Genomic DNA, 16,066 nt, shown 5'->3' on the forward strand with positions numbered 1-16,066 from the left:
TGGGGATGTGCAGCCGCCTCCTTCCACGCGTGTCCTCCGTGTCCCTCGGGGCGGGAGCAGCCATCGGCCCTGGGGAAGAGGGAGACGGGTTAGGGGCGGCGGGAGCGGGGGGAGCCGGGGCGCAGCGCTGGCAGCGCGGGGGCCGCCTGTCCTCAGCTCAAGGGCAGTAATCATGGCGTGCTCATGATGTGAACAGCAGTGAGGCTCATCACGGGACAGGGGCCGCCTCAGGGCGGGGGAAAGGCCCAAGGGTGCTCGGCCGGCTTCCACAGTCGGGGGCAGCAGCCCCGGACCCACCTCCTCACGGCAGCCGGGGCACAGTTGCGCTGCCGCCTCCCGCCGGGCTCCGCGGCCGCTCGGCGGGCAGACGCCGCACGCGGGGCGGGCGCTGCCCGGGCCGCATGGCGCGGCTCAGCGGGGGCACAGCGGGAGAGACGGCGGGCGCTGCTGGCCCCGCTATAAATAGGGGCGGGAGGCGCGGCTCCCATTGGCGCTCAGGATCGCCCCTCGCCACCGGCTACGCCCATTGGCCGCCGCCGCCGCTCCCGGTTGGCTCGGGCCGCCCCAGCTCCCGCCGCCGCGGTGACGCGGCCGCGTAGCCGCGTCCAATGGGGCCGCGATCCGACGGGCCCGCCGGCCAATGGCGAGGTGGCGGCCGGGCGCGCGGGCGGCGGCGGCGGCCAATGGGCGGGCGGGCCGTGGCGCGCGCGCGGCGGCGCTCGCGGCGGCGGTGGCGGCGGCCATGACTCGGAGCTGCTCCGCGCTGGGCTGCACCGCCCGCGACACCGGGCGGAGCCGCGAGCGCGGCATCTCCTTCCACCAGTGAGTGCGCCCGCCCCGCAGCCCGCCCGCCGCCCCTCCGTGCCCTCATCCCGCCGTATCCCTCTGCCGCAGGTTCCCGGTGGACGCCGCGCAGCGCCGCGAGTGGATCCGCGCCGTGAACCGCGTGGACCCGCGGAGCCGCCGGGCGTGGCGGCCCGGCCCCGGCGCCATCCTCTGCTCCCGACACTTCGCCGAAGGGGACTTCGAGTGCTACGGGCTGCGGCGGAAGCTGCGGCGCGGGGCCGTGCCCTCCCGCTTCCTCCCCTCGGTGCGGGCGGGTACCGGGCGCGCTCCCCGCTCCCCCCGGGCGTTCCGCCGTGTGCCGTGACCTCCCCTCTCCTTCCCCCGCCAGGAGCCGCCGGGCGCCGGCCGCACGAAGAGCAGCACCCCCGGGCGGGCGCTGAAGCAGCCGCTGCCCAGCCCGCCCGCCGGGGACCACAACTACAGCCTGCAGGGCCAGCGCGCCGCCCCGCCGAGGCCGCCGCCGCACGCCCCGCAGCGCCAGGCGCAGCCGCCGGCGGCCGCCGGGAGATGCGGCCCCGCGCCCCGGCGCAGGAGCGTGCCGAGCATCCTCAGGGAGCTGGCGGCAAAGCGGCAGCTGTCTGAGGAAATCGTGAGTTTGCTGCGGGCGCAGTTTTCAGGTACTGCCGGGACGCTCGCTGAGGCAGAGTGCGCTCCCTCGCCCCCGGTTCGCGTCTTTGCTTAACCAAGGAAAAGGCGAGGCACAGTGCTACCGTGCCTGAGCCCTGTACTTCACACCGGACTCCAGGACCGAGTTGTTCCAGAGGCCCTGCTGTGTTGCCTTGTATTCTGCAGTGCATTTGTGTCAAGCATCCCTCTGTTTTCAGCCATTTACTTCTTTCACTAAAGTTGCCCTTTTGTGATTTCTTAAACAGATTTGCCTCGAGAGTTGCACAGCTGGAGGCAGATGGCAAACTACTCACCAGAAATGAGGCAATTTGCTTGTCTTCTCCATCTCTACCACATTAAGGCCTATGATTACCTACGGAAGATTCTTCCCCTCCCTCATCCTTACAGCCTGACAAAGCAAGTTTCTAGTTATTCATTCAGAATGTATTTCCAGTACTGGTGTAGAAATAGGTGTAACACATCTGTCCTGAAGCTTCTTTGTTACTTCCCTGCATGGTTAGTGCTTTCCTTGGTTGGGGTTAGAGGTTTGAAACTCGGACTATGCATGAAGGAAAGCAGGGCTGCCTTCTTTGCCCTGTTTGTGTCAGCCTGCTCTGCAGCTCGGGGCATGGCTGACCATGCCCTCAGTGGTAAAATGTGCTGCCTGTTGTTCAACTTCTCCAGAACCACGTCTCCTGATCACATCCTGCCTTTTTTTTTTTTTTTTTTTCAGCTGGCTGTCTAATAATGAGGCTGCTGCAGGCTTCAGGAGTGACATTTTTCTCCAGCTTCAGGAAAAGGTGGAGAGAGGGGAGCAGGCCTGCCACTGCTGCGCCGTGCTGGTACAGGATGTGTCCCTGCAGAAGCAGCAGGAGTGGGACTCACGGAGCAAGCAGCTCTCGGGCTTTGTTGACTTGGGAGCAGGCACCCTTGATGCTGATGAAGCTCCACTGGCATCAGAAGCGATAGTCCTCATGGCAGTCGGCATCTCCAGCCCTTGGACAGCTCCTCTGGGCTATTTCTTGGTGAACAGCACATCTGGCCCCTTCCTTGCTCAGCTCCTCCGTCAGGCCATCCATAAGCTGAACAGCGTTGGGATCGTGGTGCTGGCTGTGACATCGGGGGCCTCTGCTCGTGGTGCTGAGACTGCCAGAGCTTTGGGCATCAGGATAGATCCCAAAAGGACTCAGTGCACTTTCCAGCATCCACCTGGTTCTGCTCACAGCATCGCATACTTCTTTGATGTTCCTCATGCCCTCCTGCTGATAAGGAATGCGCTGCAGTGCTTCCACAGGGTCCAGTGGCTCGGTGACACCACGTGTTGGCAGCATGTGACAGAGCTGGCAGCTTTGGGCGAGCAGAAGGTGTTGGAGCCGTGCAGTCCTGGGTCGGGCAGGGCTGGGAGTAAAGGGAGTTCCCACCTGAAGGTCAACCCTGCCTCCCTGCTGTTCAGCGAGGGTGTTGCTGAGGCCCTGGAGCACCTCCAGAAGCTGGGCCTCGCCTCGTTTCAGAGCTGCAGCGGGACTGCCAAGTTTGTGCGGCTGATGAGCTCCCTGTGTGATGTGTTTTATGGCAGAGGTCCCTATGGAAGGGAGCCTTTGCTAGCTGGGAATTACACCAAAATAAGCAACCTCTTCGATGAGGCCAGGAGCTGCTTTGTCAACTTAACAGACTCGGTGGGAAGATACATTATTAAGAGCAAACGCAAACTGGGATTTCTGAGCTTGTTGCTCAATGCTGAAAGCCTCAAGTGGCTTTCCTCCAACCACACATGTCTAAAAGGCACTCCTTCCCAGCACCTCCACACACATGCCTTCAGCCTGGACCCTCTGGAGCACTTTCTTAGGGCTCTCCAGCAAGCCTGTGGCAGCAATGGCAGCCCCACCTGTGCTGTGTTCCAGGCTGCTTACCACAAACTGCTGGCCAGCTGCAGCCTGGTCCCCAGCTCACCACCCAGCAGTGGCACTGCCAGCCCCTGGGACGTATCCCTGTCTCAGAGAGCTCTAACTCTGGGCAGCATTCATGCCCAGTATCACCCAGCTCCTGGGAGGCCTGTGGCCCCAGAGATCCCCTACAGTGCAGGCCTGCTTTTGCCCAGCTGTGCCCTGAGCAATGCGCTGACAGATCTGTCACTGCACGCACAGAGCCTCACCTGCATGGCTGGCTGGGTGGCCGAGCAGCTGGCCTTGGACTTGCAGTGTGAGCCTTGTCTTGCCTCGCTGTTTGAGGCAGATGAGAGCAGGCTAAGATGCAGGTCAGTGCTCTACATACAAAAGTTGGGTGGTGTGAGTCTGCCCTCTGCCAGTGTGCACCACATAACAAGCATTTCAGAGCAAGTCCTAAACCGGTATGGCAAAGTAGGAGGTGCCAACAACAATACCAAGCTGTGGCATTTGTGTCTAGAACAGAAAGTCTTCCAGGAGCTTCTGGGAGAAAGCCCCCTCTTTCCCACCCTCACAAAGCATTTATTTGAGGGGGAGCTGAGCATCAACAACCACTACACAGTCTTGGTAAAGGAAATAACACGGTGTTACTTAAACGTAAGAACACAGCCCACCCAACACCTGAATTTGAAATACCATTGTGGAAGGCACAGATTGAAGAGACTGAAGGGAAAGCATTTGTTTCCATCACCACTGGCTAGCTGTCAGTCAAGCTTAACCCACACATGGTCTTACTGAGTACTCTGGTTCTAGGGATGGCTGTTCCTTGCTGAGCTCAGTGCTGGACAGATCTAGGCAACACATGAGGAAACAATGCTGGCAAAACTAGTGCTGATAAGCACTGGTGTATTGGGCCACTGCAAACCTCCTAAGCAGAGTTTAACTGAGCAAAAAGCAAGGAATGCCCTGTCCTTTCTAGCAGTCCTGCAGTATTTCATGAAACTTCATGGCAGGTCAGGATGAGCCAGGGTTGCTCCAGGTGCCTGGGGCAGCACTTCCAAGGACACTCTGCAGTGTCCCTGGAAGTGCTGGGTGGTTTTAGTGCTGCAAGTACTCTTGCCAGAAGAAAACTGGTATTTTATGGGGTTGCAGGGAATCACGTGCACTGGCACTTTGATCTCACCAAAAAGATGTGCTTTATAAAAGCTGGGGGCAGGAAAGCTTAAATAGGAAAATAAAGATGTGAGAAGCAAGTGGCACTCAAGCTGTACACAAGCTCTAATCTCCTTTCACTGTCCCATCAAACAGCTAAACATGCTGGTCCAGTCTAGAGCCTCTGGATCAGTCCTAAGCCTGTACCAGATTGTTGTGTCCAGTGGCATCCAGGAGCACCAATAGCCTCCTCCAGGGGCAGGAATACATGGGTGTGCTGCAGCAGGGCAAGCATTTCAGTTCTCATTTCATAGCCCCATCCTCCCAGGGCTGGCCTGTGTCCTGCAGCCCAGGGCACATGGCATCCTCCTTTCAATGCTTCCACTGATCACTTGAAGCATAGCTTTGATGCCACCAAGTAGGAGAGGCTGCTTGAGGTAGTTCATTTCCATGGCAGGAAGCTGCCTCCAGTGCTTTGCCTGGAATAGCAGAGTTTGGCAGAACTGCTGCCAAGGGGTTTCCCTTTGCCATGCAGAACTGGAGTTGCATCCATAGAGATGGAAGCTAACTGCTTACCACAAAACCTGCTGTTCAGTCACTTTCAAGATCCATGATAGAACTGGGATGAAAACTGGGGATCTGCCACATCCTAGGCAGTAATAATATTAAAGGTATCATTCTGCCTACCAGTGACTTGACAAAACTGTCCCTGGCTGGTTTGGGTTTCTCCCCCTTCCCTTAGTTCTGCTGCACCCAACCCCTCAAGCTCTGCTTGGAGAGCAGCAGCACCACAGGAATCCATACAATCACTGCTGGGAGGAACAAACCAGAACCTCTGGGCTTTTCTTTCCCCAATCCAAATACCTATGCAAAAAACCACGTTGAAGCCATCAGAGTCACAGAGCCATTCCAGCTACAAGAGACTTTGCAGGAAATTATTCCCTCCCCTCTGTATGTGATTTTTGGGACAACATTTGGCAAAATGCTGCTGAAATCTCAGTGACTGATTGGTTGCAATCATGTAATGTTGGAGCACTTGCACTGTCTCCACCTCCAGCCCTAAGATGAGGTAGTTATGAACTGTGCAATGGATTGCTGTGCATGACAGCACACCAGTAACCAAGGGATATTTATTTATCTCTGGTAGCATTTGGTCTCACACTGAAAATCCAAGTCATCACTTGCATCAGAAGTGGACCTAGTATTAACAATTTATTTTGATCTTTCAGTGACAAACCTGTGTATATTTGTCAGTGCTGAAGCAAAGGAGTGCAAAAAAATCATATTTACAGAATAGTATAAATGTTTATTTTTTGTGATTTATCTGACTGTTTTATTTGTACAATATAGAAAAGTGTATTCTTTGAATAGGTCTTGTAAATATAAATTTAATTTTTCTACTTTTGGATGTAAACAGAACTATAAAATGAATCCTTGCCCCATTCCCAATTATTTTTTATGTAACTGGATGAACTTGACTGTTAATCTTGTCCAGCAGTTTGATGCAAATGGCTAAGGAAGTACAAAAACCAATTGATACACTCTACACCAGGGAGAAGGGAGAGAGACATCCAAGCTTAATATTTGAGAAAGCTTGTTCAAAACAAAATAGAAGAACTAAGAGCATTTGATTGCACCTTCAAAGTCTTTACAAGCAAAATATTCTCCAGCAATGCCATCATACATAATTACAACTGTAATCTAAATTTCACAAGTGCTTTTGCACACTGTATATAAATACACATCACAAAAGGTGCAATTTAGAGTAAGACACTGAATATATACAAAATTAACACAGATTGAAGTCTAAACAAAAGGCATATTGCAATCTGTTTGAAAAATAACGTAAGTAGGTATTACTTTATTCACTTACACTAATTTACATTTATACAAATCTTACTGGACAGACTATATTAGGTCACTAGAAGGGAATAGAATATCTGCACTATCTACAGGTAAAGTTACTGCACTGATTTTTTAGTAAATCCAAGTCCTAATAATGAAAAAACGTGGCATTTACTTACAGGAGAGGTGGATTCCCTTTTCAGAGATTTGCACAAACACTGCTATTTGTGCTCAGGGAGATGTCCTTAGCAGACAGAGCCCTTCAGGCAGGTCAGACCTGGTCTGTGAGCCCACCACTGCTGCTGACTGCCTCCCAAGCCCTTCATGCCTCCCAGGCATTTCAAGGAGGCACCAGGGAAGGGTCAAGGGCCTTCTGTGCAGTGCACAGGGCTGGGAGGTGAAGCATCCTCCCACCCTACTGCCTTCACACACAGAGGCACAAATCTCTGCTGCTGGTGTGCCTAGCCCCTACCTCTCCCCAGCCTGGCCCTGCATTTCTCTGTATTTACAGTTTTATAGAAGGAATGCAAAATCCCTTTTGGAAAAACATAGCAGTTCAGGCTGCAGTGAGACAGGTAATAAAAATGCCTCTGATTAAACATGGTTAATGGATGTTCATGATAGGTAAGTAACCCACCAGGTTAATTCTGCAAATGTATTCCACTATCAAAAATGTGATATGATATTGCCTGTAACAAATACTGAAAAAAATCCCCTGCCTTAGTCTGTGCCCAGCTATAGCTGATTGCCCCCCATTTAGTGTAAAAGGATTTGTGTCTGGTTTTGTAGCAATCCTGATTCTGTGCTAGTACTTTCTCTGATCACAGCTCTCACCATTATTCTAAACAACACTAAAAGAGCCTTTATGCCAAGTAAATTGCCAGCATGGAGAGGAGCAGCATCCTGAATACCCACAGCAGGCTGAACATGATCCCTACCCACATTTGCAAGTCGATTCAGATGCAGATTCTCATCTCCAGTGACTTCAGCTTCTCAGGCCTAAACACTTTCCCAAGGTTACAGCTTGATCCTAGAAAACAAGGGACTGCACAGCCCTACTTCCAGTGAGGGATCAGGCTGCTGCAGACCTCTGAAAAACCAAGCTTCACCCAAACAACAACATCAATCTGCTACACACTTAGGTAACACTACACTGGGCAGACAGCCTGGCATTGTGGCATGCCTGCTCTTCCTCACTGCTGAGAACAGGCCACTCTCTTCAAGTTCCAGCTTAAGAAACACCTGAGCACTCTGCCCCATTCCTATCAAAAATTCCCTGTAATGCCATTCACCTCTATACTCCTTGGGCCCTGCTCCAGAAACATTCTCCACCACTTGCTCAGTGCTATATCTGCAAGCAACCCCTCTGCATTATTGCCTATGCATCTCACAGTGCTCCATGCACTACAGGGACATGCTGTGTCAGGTCCTAAATACAAGTACTACCTTCCATTTAGATGCTTATTTCTACCTATTTCCTTTCAGAATTCTCTTGGATACACTGGTACCTCCATATACAGGCCTGTCAGCAAAAGCATGACCTGGCTGTTGACATCACCTGTGTTTTCCTGTATGCACAGTGATGCAAATCCATACACTGTAAATAATATATATTATAATAATTTATATATGCCCTTCAGACAATTATTCTGGGGGAAAGGGGAGAACACATCTAATGTTAAAGAAACCCAGGGTAAAAGCTGTACATTGGGAAGAAGAACTGACTTTTAGGTATTGTCTGACATAGAAGAGGATTTAGCTAAGATTTAAAAGGCTCTACATCTTGTTATAAAAGAATTTCTCGTTTCAATCTTACATGGGTCAATTTACAACAAGCACCAAATTAACAAATATTATTAAATCCATCCTTTATGCTAAACCAAAGTGTCCCTGTGCCTTAAGTGTTCTGTTGAGTCCGCTTCATTGTGGCTCATGTGCACGAGTCAGCAGTTCATGGCACAAGGGTCACCTTTGGACTTCGCTGCAGAGCTGATAACCCTCATCAGACAGCGCCCAAACTCCTCCAGGATCATGCGCTCTGCCGCAGCTTTGGACTTGCCCGTCTTCTCCGCCTGCTCTGCCTGGGCCAGGAGGCATTCACAGGTTGCATCGGCCACCTCCTTGGTGACAAATGTGAAGGGCAGCCTGAAACAAAGCAACATCCACTTAGTGTCTGCAAAAACACAAAGGGACTAACTCCAGGGCTGGCAACTTTTTGGTATGAGGACTGATGAGATTTCACCTGTCCTATTGCTTCCAAGGGCCTTTAGACAGTGAATAAGCCTCAGTTACCAGCCAAAGGAACTGGTGGGGCAGAATCCCTACTGTTACAGGAACAAAGTGTTCCATTCACCTGACTGCTCCCACCTCTACAGCATACACAGACAAGGCTCAGAGATGACAGGGACATACCTGTCACACACATGAAACACAAAACTCAAAGAGGGTGCAGTATTAACTTACTTCCCACCACCACTGCTGAGTGCTGGTGCTGGCCTTGTCAGCAAGTCTGAGATCTGGGAAGATAACTTGGTCTTTGCAGCAGTCTGCTGCTGCACCCTGACCTCTGCAGCATCTGCTAAATGCATCAATGTCTTTCGCTCCGGGCTTTCTTCAAAATTTTTACAGCCAATGCATTTGCATATGGAAGAACACATGATTTTTGCCTGAAAGAAACAAACAAAACATAAGAAACCTGTTGCAAGTTTGACTCCCCTTATGAGAAACCACAACAAAAAGGAGATCTTATTTCAATCTCTTACCAACTAACCACTAGAGCCAACTCTCAAGCAGTGGTCTTCTCTCTTAATTCTTACCTCAAGTTGAGATGTCCCAGATGTATACTTCAATCGAATCATAGAGCATAGAATGTAAATAAGTGGTTTCCCACTCATCCCTTTCTTCATCAACCTCCAGTTTCAGGTGTAATTTAGATAGCTGAGTTTTGAGAAAGGGCAGTCTGTCTCTACATTCACAGACTGATCAGTTAGCAGATGAAGTAACAACTTCTGCTTTTGAATTCCACAGACACATTCTATCCCACAGCATCTGTGGGATGCTGCTTCAACTCCTCCTAGGGACTTGGTACGGTAGATTTCTTTAGGAAATGGTGATATTCAGTAAAGAACAAATCCAAGCCTAAGTTCAAAGTTGTTAAATTGTTTAAAATTAAAATTACAGAACAGTAGCAACCAATTTTTCCATGTACATGGCTTTCTATTTGCAAACTTCTGGGAGAAGAGGCAGCATTTCAGTAATGAAAACAAACAGAAGAGAAAACATTATAACAATACAAGGAAGAGACAAAGCAAATGAGAGAAGTCACTACACTAAAGGGGAAAAGCTGCTATTGTTCAAATGAGATAATGCTTCATACCTCATAACATTCGCAGTAGTTTTTGAGACATCCCGAGCGCTTACAGTTACACCCTTTGCTGTGCCTCCGATCCGATTCTCCCTCCTTTCCTTTCCCTATTTTGGGCTTGAAGGCTTCAGGGTTTCTGTCCAGGCAGGCCTGTCAATGCAGACCCAAAGGGTCAGTCATTGCATGCAGGGAGCAGAATTTAGAGGTGCAATAAAAGGACTTAAGCCTTGCACATGTGGGAGGAGATCAGGGCATTATGCACCCACTCTGCCCCACTCTGGAGCTTCAGAAAAAAGAAACTAAATGACTTTGATCCCAGGGGGCAGGGGAAGAGGCCCCTCACCTTTATTGCTTTTTGCCTATCATTTTCATGGTCCAGGTTGTTATAACAATTTGTACAGTTGCAGTTATTGCAGAATTCACCGTTTGCAAAACAGTCACAATACCTGAAACAGAAGATGCAGAAGGCATTTGTAAATATTGACCATTACATTGGTGTGTGAGTATTGACTCCCACACTGCAGTACCAGAAGTCCTTACTCTGGCATCAATACGGGTAAGAGTCATCCTATGCTCAACTCCACACACACAAGCAGTACCAACCTCACTGAAGAGCCAAAATCCTCTCTAGTGCAAGTCTAGCAGCTGTCTAAAGACACAGGAGGAGCTCAAGGGTGTCCCCTGAGCTCATCACATAGCACAAGTCCCCCAAGCAGCCAGAGAAGTTAATGAGACTTCTTCTGAGAGTGACTCTTGAGTCACCCACATATTGAGGCCCAGTCTGCTGCAGCCACCTTACAGCCAGCTCCCGAGCCAGTCAGCCCAAGCCAGGAGCCCTCATACAGCCAAAACAAAAGGCAAGCAATTGGAGTGACAGTTCACAGGCAAACTAACCCAGAAAGGAGCTTTTTCTGTTGTTAGTTTTGCCCTTGAGCTGGGATGGAAGAAGAGAAAAAGGATAACAATTGGTACATCTCAGCAACCAGGGGAAGGATCTGAATGAGGATAAAGCAGACTTTAAAAAGGGACACATATATGAACAAAAAGCAGCAAAACATGGACAGGGAAAGCCAATCATGTTGCCATGCCTCTTATGCACCTCTGGTGCCTCCCATCAAAAACAATATCTCACCAATCCACAGACTCACAGATCTAATACATGTAAATTCCACATTCGTTCCCAGCTCAAACATGGCCTTAGGCCACAACAAACTCCAACATGTTTCAAAGCTTCCAGGACTACCACCTGGAATAGCTAAAAACTGCTGATCCTCTTCACTTGCTTTGCAAATCCTGCTGGGGGTGTGTGGTCATTTTTTGAAGCCTAAACCCATTGCTAAATTGGCCTTCTGTGGCTTGCCCAGCCTAGCATGACATAAATGAGATTAGGGCTGCCCTGGAGCTCACTGCAACCCTTCATTAGGTTGAACTGGATTTTGGAGATTTTTAGCATCTTGAATGGTCTCAGAGACAAAACTAAATCAAAAGCTTTTACAACCTGTAATAGCTCTCCTTTCTTTTTTAAAATTCAGTGGTAGAATAGTCCTGGTTTCCAAAAGAACCAGGGCCAGCATCAATCCAGAGAAAATAACTGAGTTGACTTCTTAGTAGAAAAGGCTATGTGCCTACATTACATGAGCATTTGGGAAAAAATAAGTTCCCCTCCAGACAAAAAAACCTAAAACATTTTACTAGTGAGAAAGCACCTGTGCCAGAGTGAATTAACCATCTGCTCTGCACCAATGCCCAGAACATATAACATCAGTGAACAGTTTGCTTCCTAAGAGCATTCTGAAGGTGCAAATTATTCCCAGTGATGCCAATTCCTCTCCCAGCATTTCTAGGGCACATTCAGGCACCAAAACCTCACCCCTACACCTCTAAAATACATTGGGGCAGTGTGAGGTCAGTCATGTATGCAAAATATCTGAAAAAACAGCTACACATCTTCCTGCTATGCAACAGAGAAGTCTGAGACCAGGAAACACAGGGCACACCTCCCCATACAGAGGTGGGTGCACTACACAAAAAGACACCCAAGCTTAAAAGTTCAAACAAACTTCTTAACTTGGGTTCAGATGCCATTGCATCACTTCCCCTTCAAGTACCACACCCCTGATTTCCTCTTTATTGTCTAGGATTCAGGGAACCACAGATTAATTTCAGTATCTCCTCCCATTCCTGTCCCAGAAATATCAGTAAACTGACTCTGATGAAGGTGAAGAAACTCTCCTCAGCTCCAAATGTTTTTGTGTCAAATTCTTACAAATACATGGAAATGAACAGCACAATATCTCCTGGATAAGAGATACACCTATCAGTGAAGAATCACTTGTCTATTCTATCTTTTACTAAAATATACAAAGCCCAATTTTTCTGAAGTATTTGATCTAGCATGGTATTACTGATGCACTTCACCAAAGTACAGTAAATTCCTACAAATGATACCAAGAGATACCATTTCACTCATGGTACCAACAAGGCAACCAGAGCTGCTGAGTGGAATTGGTTCCACCATGGTACACGATGCAAAATCAGACAATTTTATATGTTATAGTCCATATAGCTCACAGGAGCTGCAAAATGACACAGGCTCTGCAATATCCACTTTAAATCAGCATCTAGACATAAAATTTCTGATGTACTTCAAACCATTATATTCTGATACTTGGTGCACATTTGTGATGTTAAAAATAAGGCTTAAAAGAAAAAAAAACTGTACCAAGCTGTACTTACAATTTCAAACACAGAGACTTAGTACAATTGCAAGGCTTCCTGGGGCGGTTTGCAGACTCAGAAGAAATTATTCTGGGGGGAGAAAAGGGCATTTATATTTACAGTTTTATCAGTTTCTTCCTATTTTAAATTCATGTAAACAGCTCAAAATAAAAACTTTGAAAAAAAAAATCTTTCTCTTCCCCTTGCATTAGATTTTTGGCTGACTGTGTTTAAGTAACTGTTATAAATAGTGCCTTTGCAACCCAGAAAGAGATGGATTATTTGCTGCAAATTTGGATGCATGCCTGAAGTAGAAATTAGGCTTTAAAGCTAGAGGAAACATAACTAAAAACTGGAGTCAGGGAAACCTTCCCCAGAATCCCTTCAGTGGGACCAGATCCAACCAAAATTCATGCAATGTGATTGTTCCTTTTCTTTTGTTCTCCTTGGAATTAAAAAAATCCAAGAAAACAAAAAAATACCCCCTCTGGAATAATGGGAAAGCAAGGCAAACCACAGTATTCAGTTTTCAGATAAATTCTATAGCAGACACAGTCTTTAACTGCTCCTGAGACTTGGATTTTGTGACACTAATCACATCTGATGAGATTTATTCCATCCCTATCCAGCAATTTCTGCACGTAATACCAGGGAGATTAAATCAAACCCGTTCATTTGAATAGCTGCATCTGGATTTGGGATTAGTTTGCATCAGTCGAGGCTGCAGCAACAAAAAGCAACTTCATGTTCACAATTTCCAGCAAACAGTAACACAAAAGGACTGTGCAGAACAGCTAAGCCTGCTGGATTGGCAAAGGGAAAATAATATATGTTAGCTGTTATTTTCATCCTTAAAGGAAAAATGCAAGACTGAAAAAACCCAAAGCCTCCTATCAGGATTCATTTTGCTGTTTGGCTCAATTTCTGCATGTGTTAAGCATCTAGCTTATATGCTGTCCAGAACCTCTCTGCAGCAATATTGAGAAATAGTTGAGGCCTGTAGCTCACAGGTGCTGCTGCAAATAAAAAAAAAAAAAGCAACAGGGAGCTTTCAGGTCAACTTCCTGCTACATGAATTCAAAAAACAGAAAGGAAAACACAGCTTTGATCAAGAGACTGGCTCAAATGTCAGAGAGATCCATGTCTGACCCTTCAGTCAGAGGTAAAAATCACACCACAGCAGACTTGAGAATTCCCCAAACCAAACTCCAAGACCTCATGCTTATTCAAGCAGCCTATTCTATAGGTTTGGGGATTTTTTTCAGAACTCTTACCCATTAAATGGCAGCCGTGCCTGGGACTGGACACTGGATGTCCCTGTGAAGCCAGTGTTGCTTGCTATGGATACATAGGATGACTGTTGGAGCTAACAAAACAAAAAGGTTAATGCTTGACATGAAAGAAATTATAAACAAGAGGATGTGTCTAGTCTTTAAATTAGCTTTCCAGATATTGCTACAAAAATAACTTGCTTCTAAGAACACTTTTAGACACTTACAGAACTTGGACCAGGTGGCAACTTCCTGCCTCCGTACTTAGCATAAAAATATTATTTTAGATTGTACTTTTTGTTGTCCATCACAGTGTCTAGATCCATACAGATGACAGAGTTAACACACAGAAATGTTCAGACCACAAACAGCTCCTGTTCCTAAAAACATGCTCATTTTCCCCCTAAAAGAGCAGAATCACTTCCTGCACAAATTAGTAGCTTCCTTTATATACAAGCCACTTACTATGAAAGTAAGCAAAATGGTTTGCATTCCAACTCCTCTGCATACCTGAACCCACCATTTATTTTTCACATTAAAAACCCAAAATCTCATAAGAACCTGCCAAACAACACTGCTCTGGGCTACCTTCTTTAGCATTACCTACAAGCAGCTGTTTGCTCCTGCTGGGACAGGTTCTGGGGACATATTAGCACATGGCAAGATACAGACCTGCTGGGGCCAGGCAAACGGGGACAGGCTGTGACTGGAACACATATCTCAGAGGAGAGGTCCAACAGATGCTAGTGTTAAGTAAAATTTGGAGATCTAGACTGGAAGGACACAGTAACAATCTTCAGGGTCAAACTGCAACTGTGACAAAATCAAAAGGCAACCAGAAACCAGTCTGGTACCAGTAATGCCAGGAAATATCAGTCTTTGTTTCTACAATTGTCAGACTTCAGCAGAACATTTCATTTATTCCCTTTTCATCCTGGTCAGATCCTGCAAAGAGCAAAAATCTAATCCCTAGGCCTCAGCTGGAGTGACTGGTACCAGCTGCTTCTGACCACTGGCAATGTGCTTAGCATTAACTAACACCATTTATAATGAAGACAGCCATTCTCTGTGACCAAGCAGGTCACATATATGCTGCCTTTCTCCTCATCATCAGGCCCTGAAGGTCCGGTGAACCAAGCAGACAAAACAATAGAATTTCTTCTTCCTCTCACTACAGGTCCCAGGATTCCTGGTGGTGACTGTCAGGGACCAGGGAAGTGTAACAGCACACAGAGCAGTTATAAAATCAAGCTGTTGCAAGTCCTAAGTGACCTGTACTCTTTCATATGATTTTCAAGTCTAGGTTATGATTGCTAAAGTGATGAAGCAAACTGTTCATCAAGATCTGACCCAATATGCAGGGTCTAGGTGATTAGAAATTCCAAGTTGAGATCTAGGTGATTCGAGTAAGTTGGCATTATAAATTCTGTACTACACCACTCAAAATTGCACTACACTCATTCTGCCTACAGAAATGCTGTGCTATTATGTTAATAAAAACTCCTTTGAGAAAACAAAGCTTTAATTGCAACCATGATTGAAATTAAAGTGCCATCGTCATTCTGCCAAGGGTCCCCCTAACAGAAACTGTTGCCTCAGTGTCAGGTGGCAGTCACAGAGCAGAAATCTTTAAGAGAAAGGCAGAATATTCCACAAGAGCAGCATTTACATAAACATCTCTGGGAAATGCCATACCTGTGTGACATACTGAGCTGGAAGGACTGCATAGCCAACATTTCCTGTGCCAGGGGCTGGTGCCAGCACAGTGCCTGGGGGGAGGTTGGTGAGGTTGGGCTGGATCTGTGGCAGTGGAGTGGCTGGCATGATGAGTCTTTGTTGGGGCTGACTGGTAGTGACTATTTGAGAAGTTGAGTTAATTGGTTTGGGCACCACCTGAGAGAGAGAAAAGAGCTCTTTATGAAATCAGTGTTTCAGTCATTCAGAACACACTTTGATTAGCAGAACAGTTCTTTACAGAGCTGGAAGCAGACTTTTCTCTGTGCAGCCAAACCAGGTCAGGACTATTACATGACTTAGAGCCAACTCACCTGCTTCACAGTCTGTGCTGGCACTATGGGAACTGACATCCGCACGGGGGTCGCGTTCACCACCACGGGCTTCGCTGGGGTCAAGAAACAACATCACATCAATGTGTGTTAGTCACTCCAAATCCACAGTTCAGCCCTTCAGACTGTCACATGTGCACAACACAGAGGTACTTAGCACTGTAACTCATGTCTGCACCCAAGTGTTGCATGCCAACACCTTTGTAAACAGGTCTATGGCACACATTTCACAGCAATGGATTAAAAAACCAGCCAGGGGCAGACCTCCTCTGGATACTGGATTTCCCTTACATCCCTTTTCCCTTTGAAATCTTT

At 47.7% G+C, this 16,066-nt stretch overlaps 2 protein-coding genes across 4 annotated transcripts in view; one reads left to right on the plus strand and one right to left on the minus strand.

Annotated features, from left to right (window-relative positions):
- Positions 1-739: 739 nt before the first annotated feature.
- On the plus strand, positions 740-6,216 carry THAP9 (THAP domain containing 9). The gene is made up of 5 exons (XM_058025151.1): positions 740-822; positions 895-1,090; positions 1,175-1,463; positions 1,719-1,869; positions 2,186-6,216. Exons 1-5 carry the CDS (start codon positions 743-745, stop codon positions 4,131-4,133), a joined length of 2,664 nt encoding a protein of 887 aa, XP_057881134.1. The 5' UTR covers positions 740-742; the 3' UTR covers positions 4,134-6,216.
- A 103-nt stretch (positions 6,217-6,319) lies between these two features.
- LIN54 (lin-54 DREAM MuvB core complex component) overlaps positions 6,320-16,066 on the minus strand; it is a 39,212-nt gene continuing 29,465 nt past the window's right edge. For all 3 annotated transcript variants that reach the window (XM_058024385.1, XM_058024386.1, XM_058024384.1), the window contains 8 exons: positions 15,734-15,807; positions 15,381-15,578; positions 13,689-13,780; positions 12,433-12,504; positions 10,040-10,142; positions 9,709-9,846; positions 8,796-8,998; positions 6,320-8,477 (listed from right to left, as the gene is read on the minus strand). In XM_058024385.1, the coding sequence (XP_057880368.1) occupies positions 8,276-8,477; positions 8,796-8,998; positions 9,709-9,846; positions 10,040-10,142; positions 12,433-12,504; positions 13,689-13,780; positions 15,381-15,578; positions 15,734-15,807 (1,082 nt within the window). In that variant the 3' untranslated portion in view covers positions 6,320-8,275. The remainder of the gene's footprint in view (positions 8,478-8,795; positions 8,999-9,708; positions 9,847-10,039; positions 10,143-12,432; positions 12,505-13,688; positions 13,781-15,380; positions 15,579-15,733; positions 15,808-16,066) is intronic.

This window comes from Melospiza georgiana, chromosome 5 (genome assembly GCF_028018845.1).
Source record: "Melospiza georgiana isolate bMelGeo1 chromosome 5, bMelGeo1.pri, whole genome shotgun sequence".
Taxonomy (NCBI): Eukaryota; Metazoa; Chordata; class Aves; order Passeriformes; family Passerellidae; genus Melospiza; species Melospiza georgiana.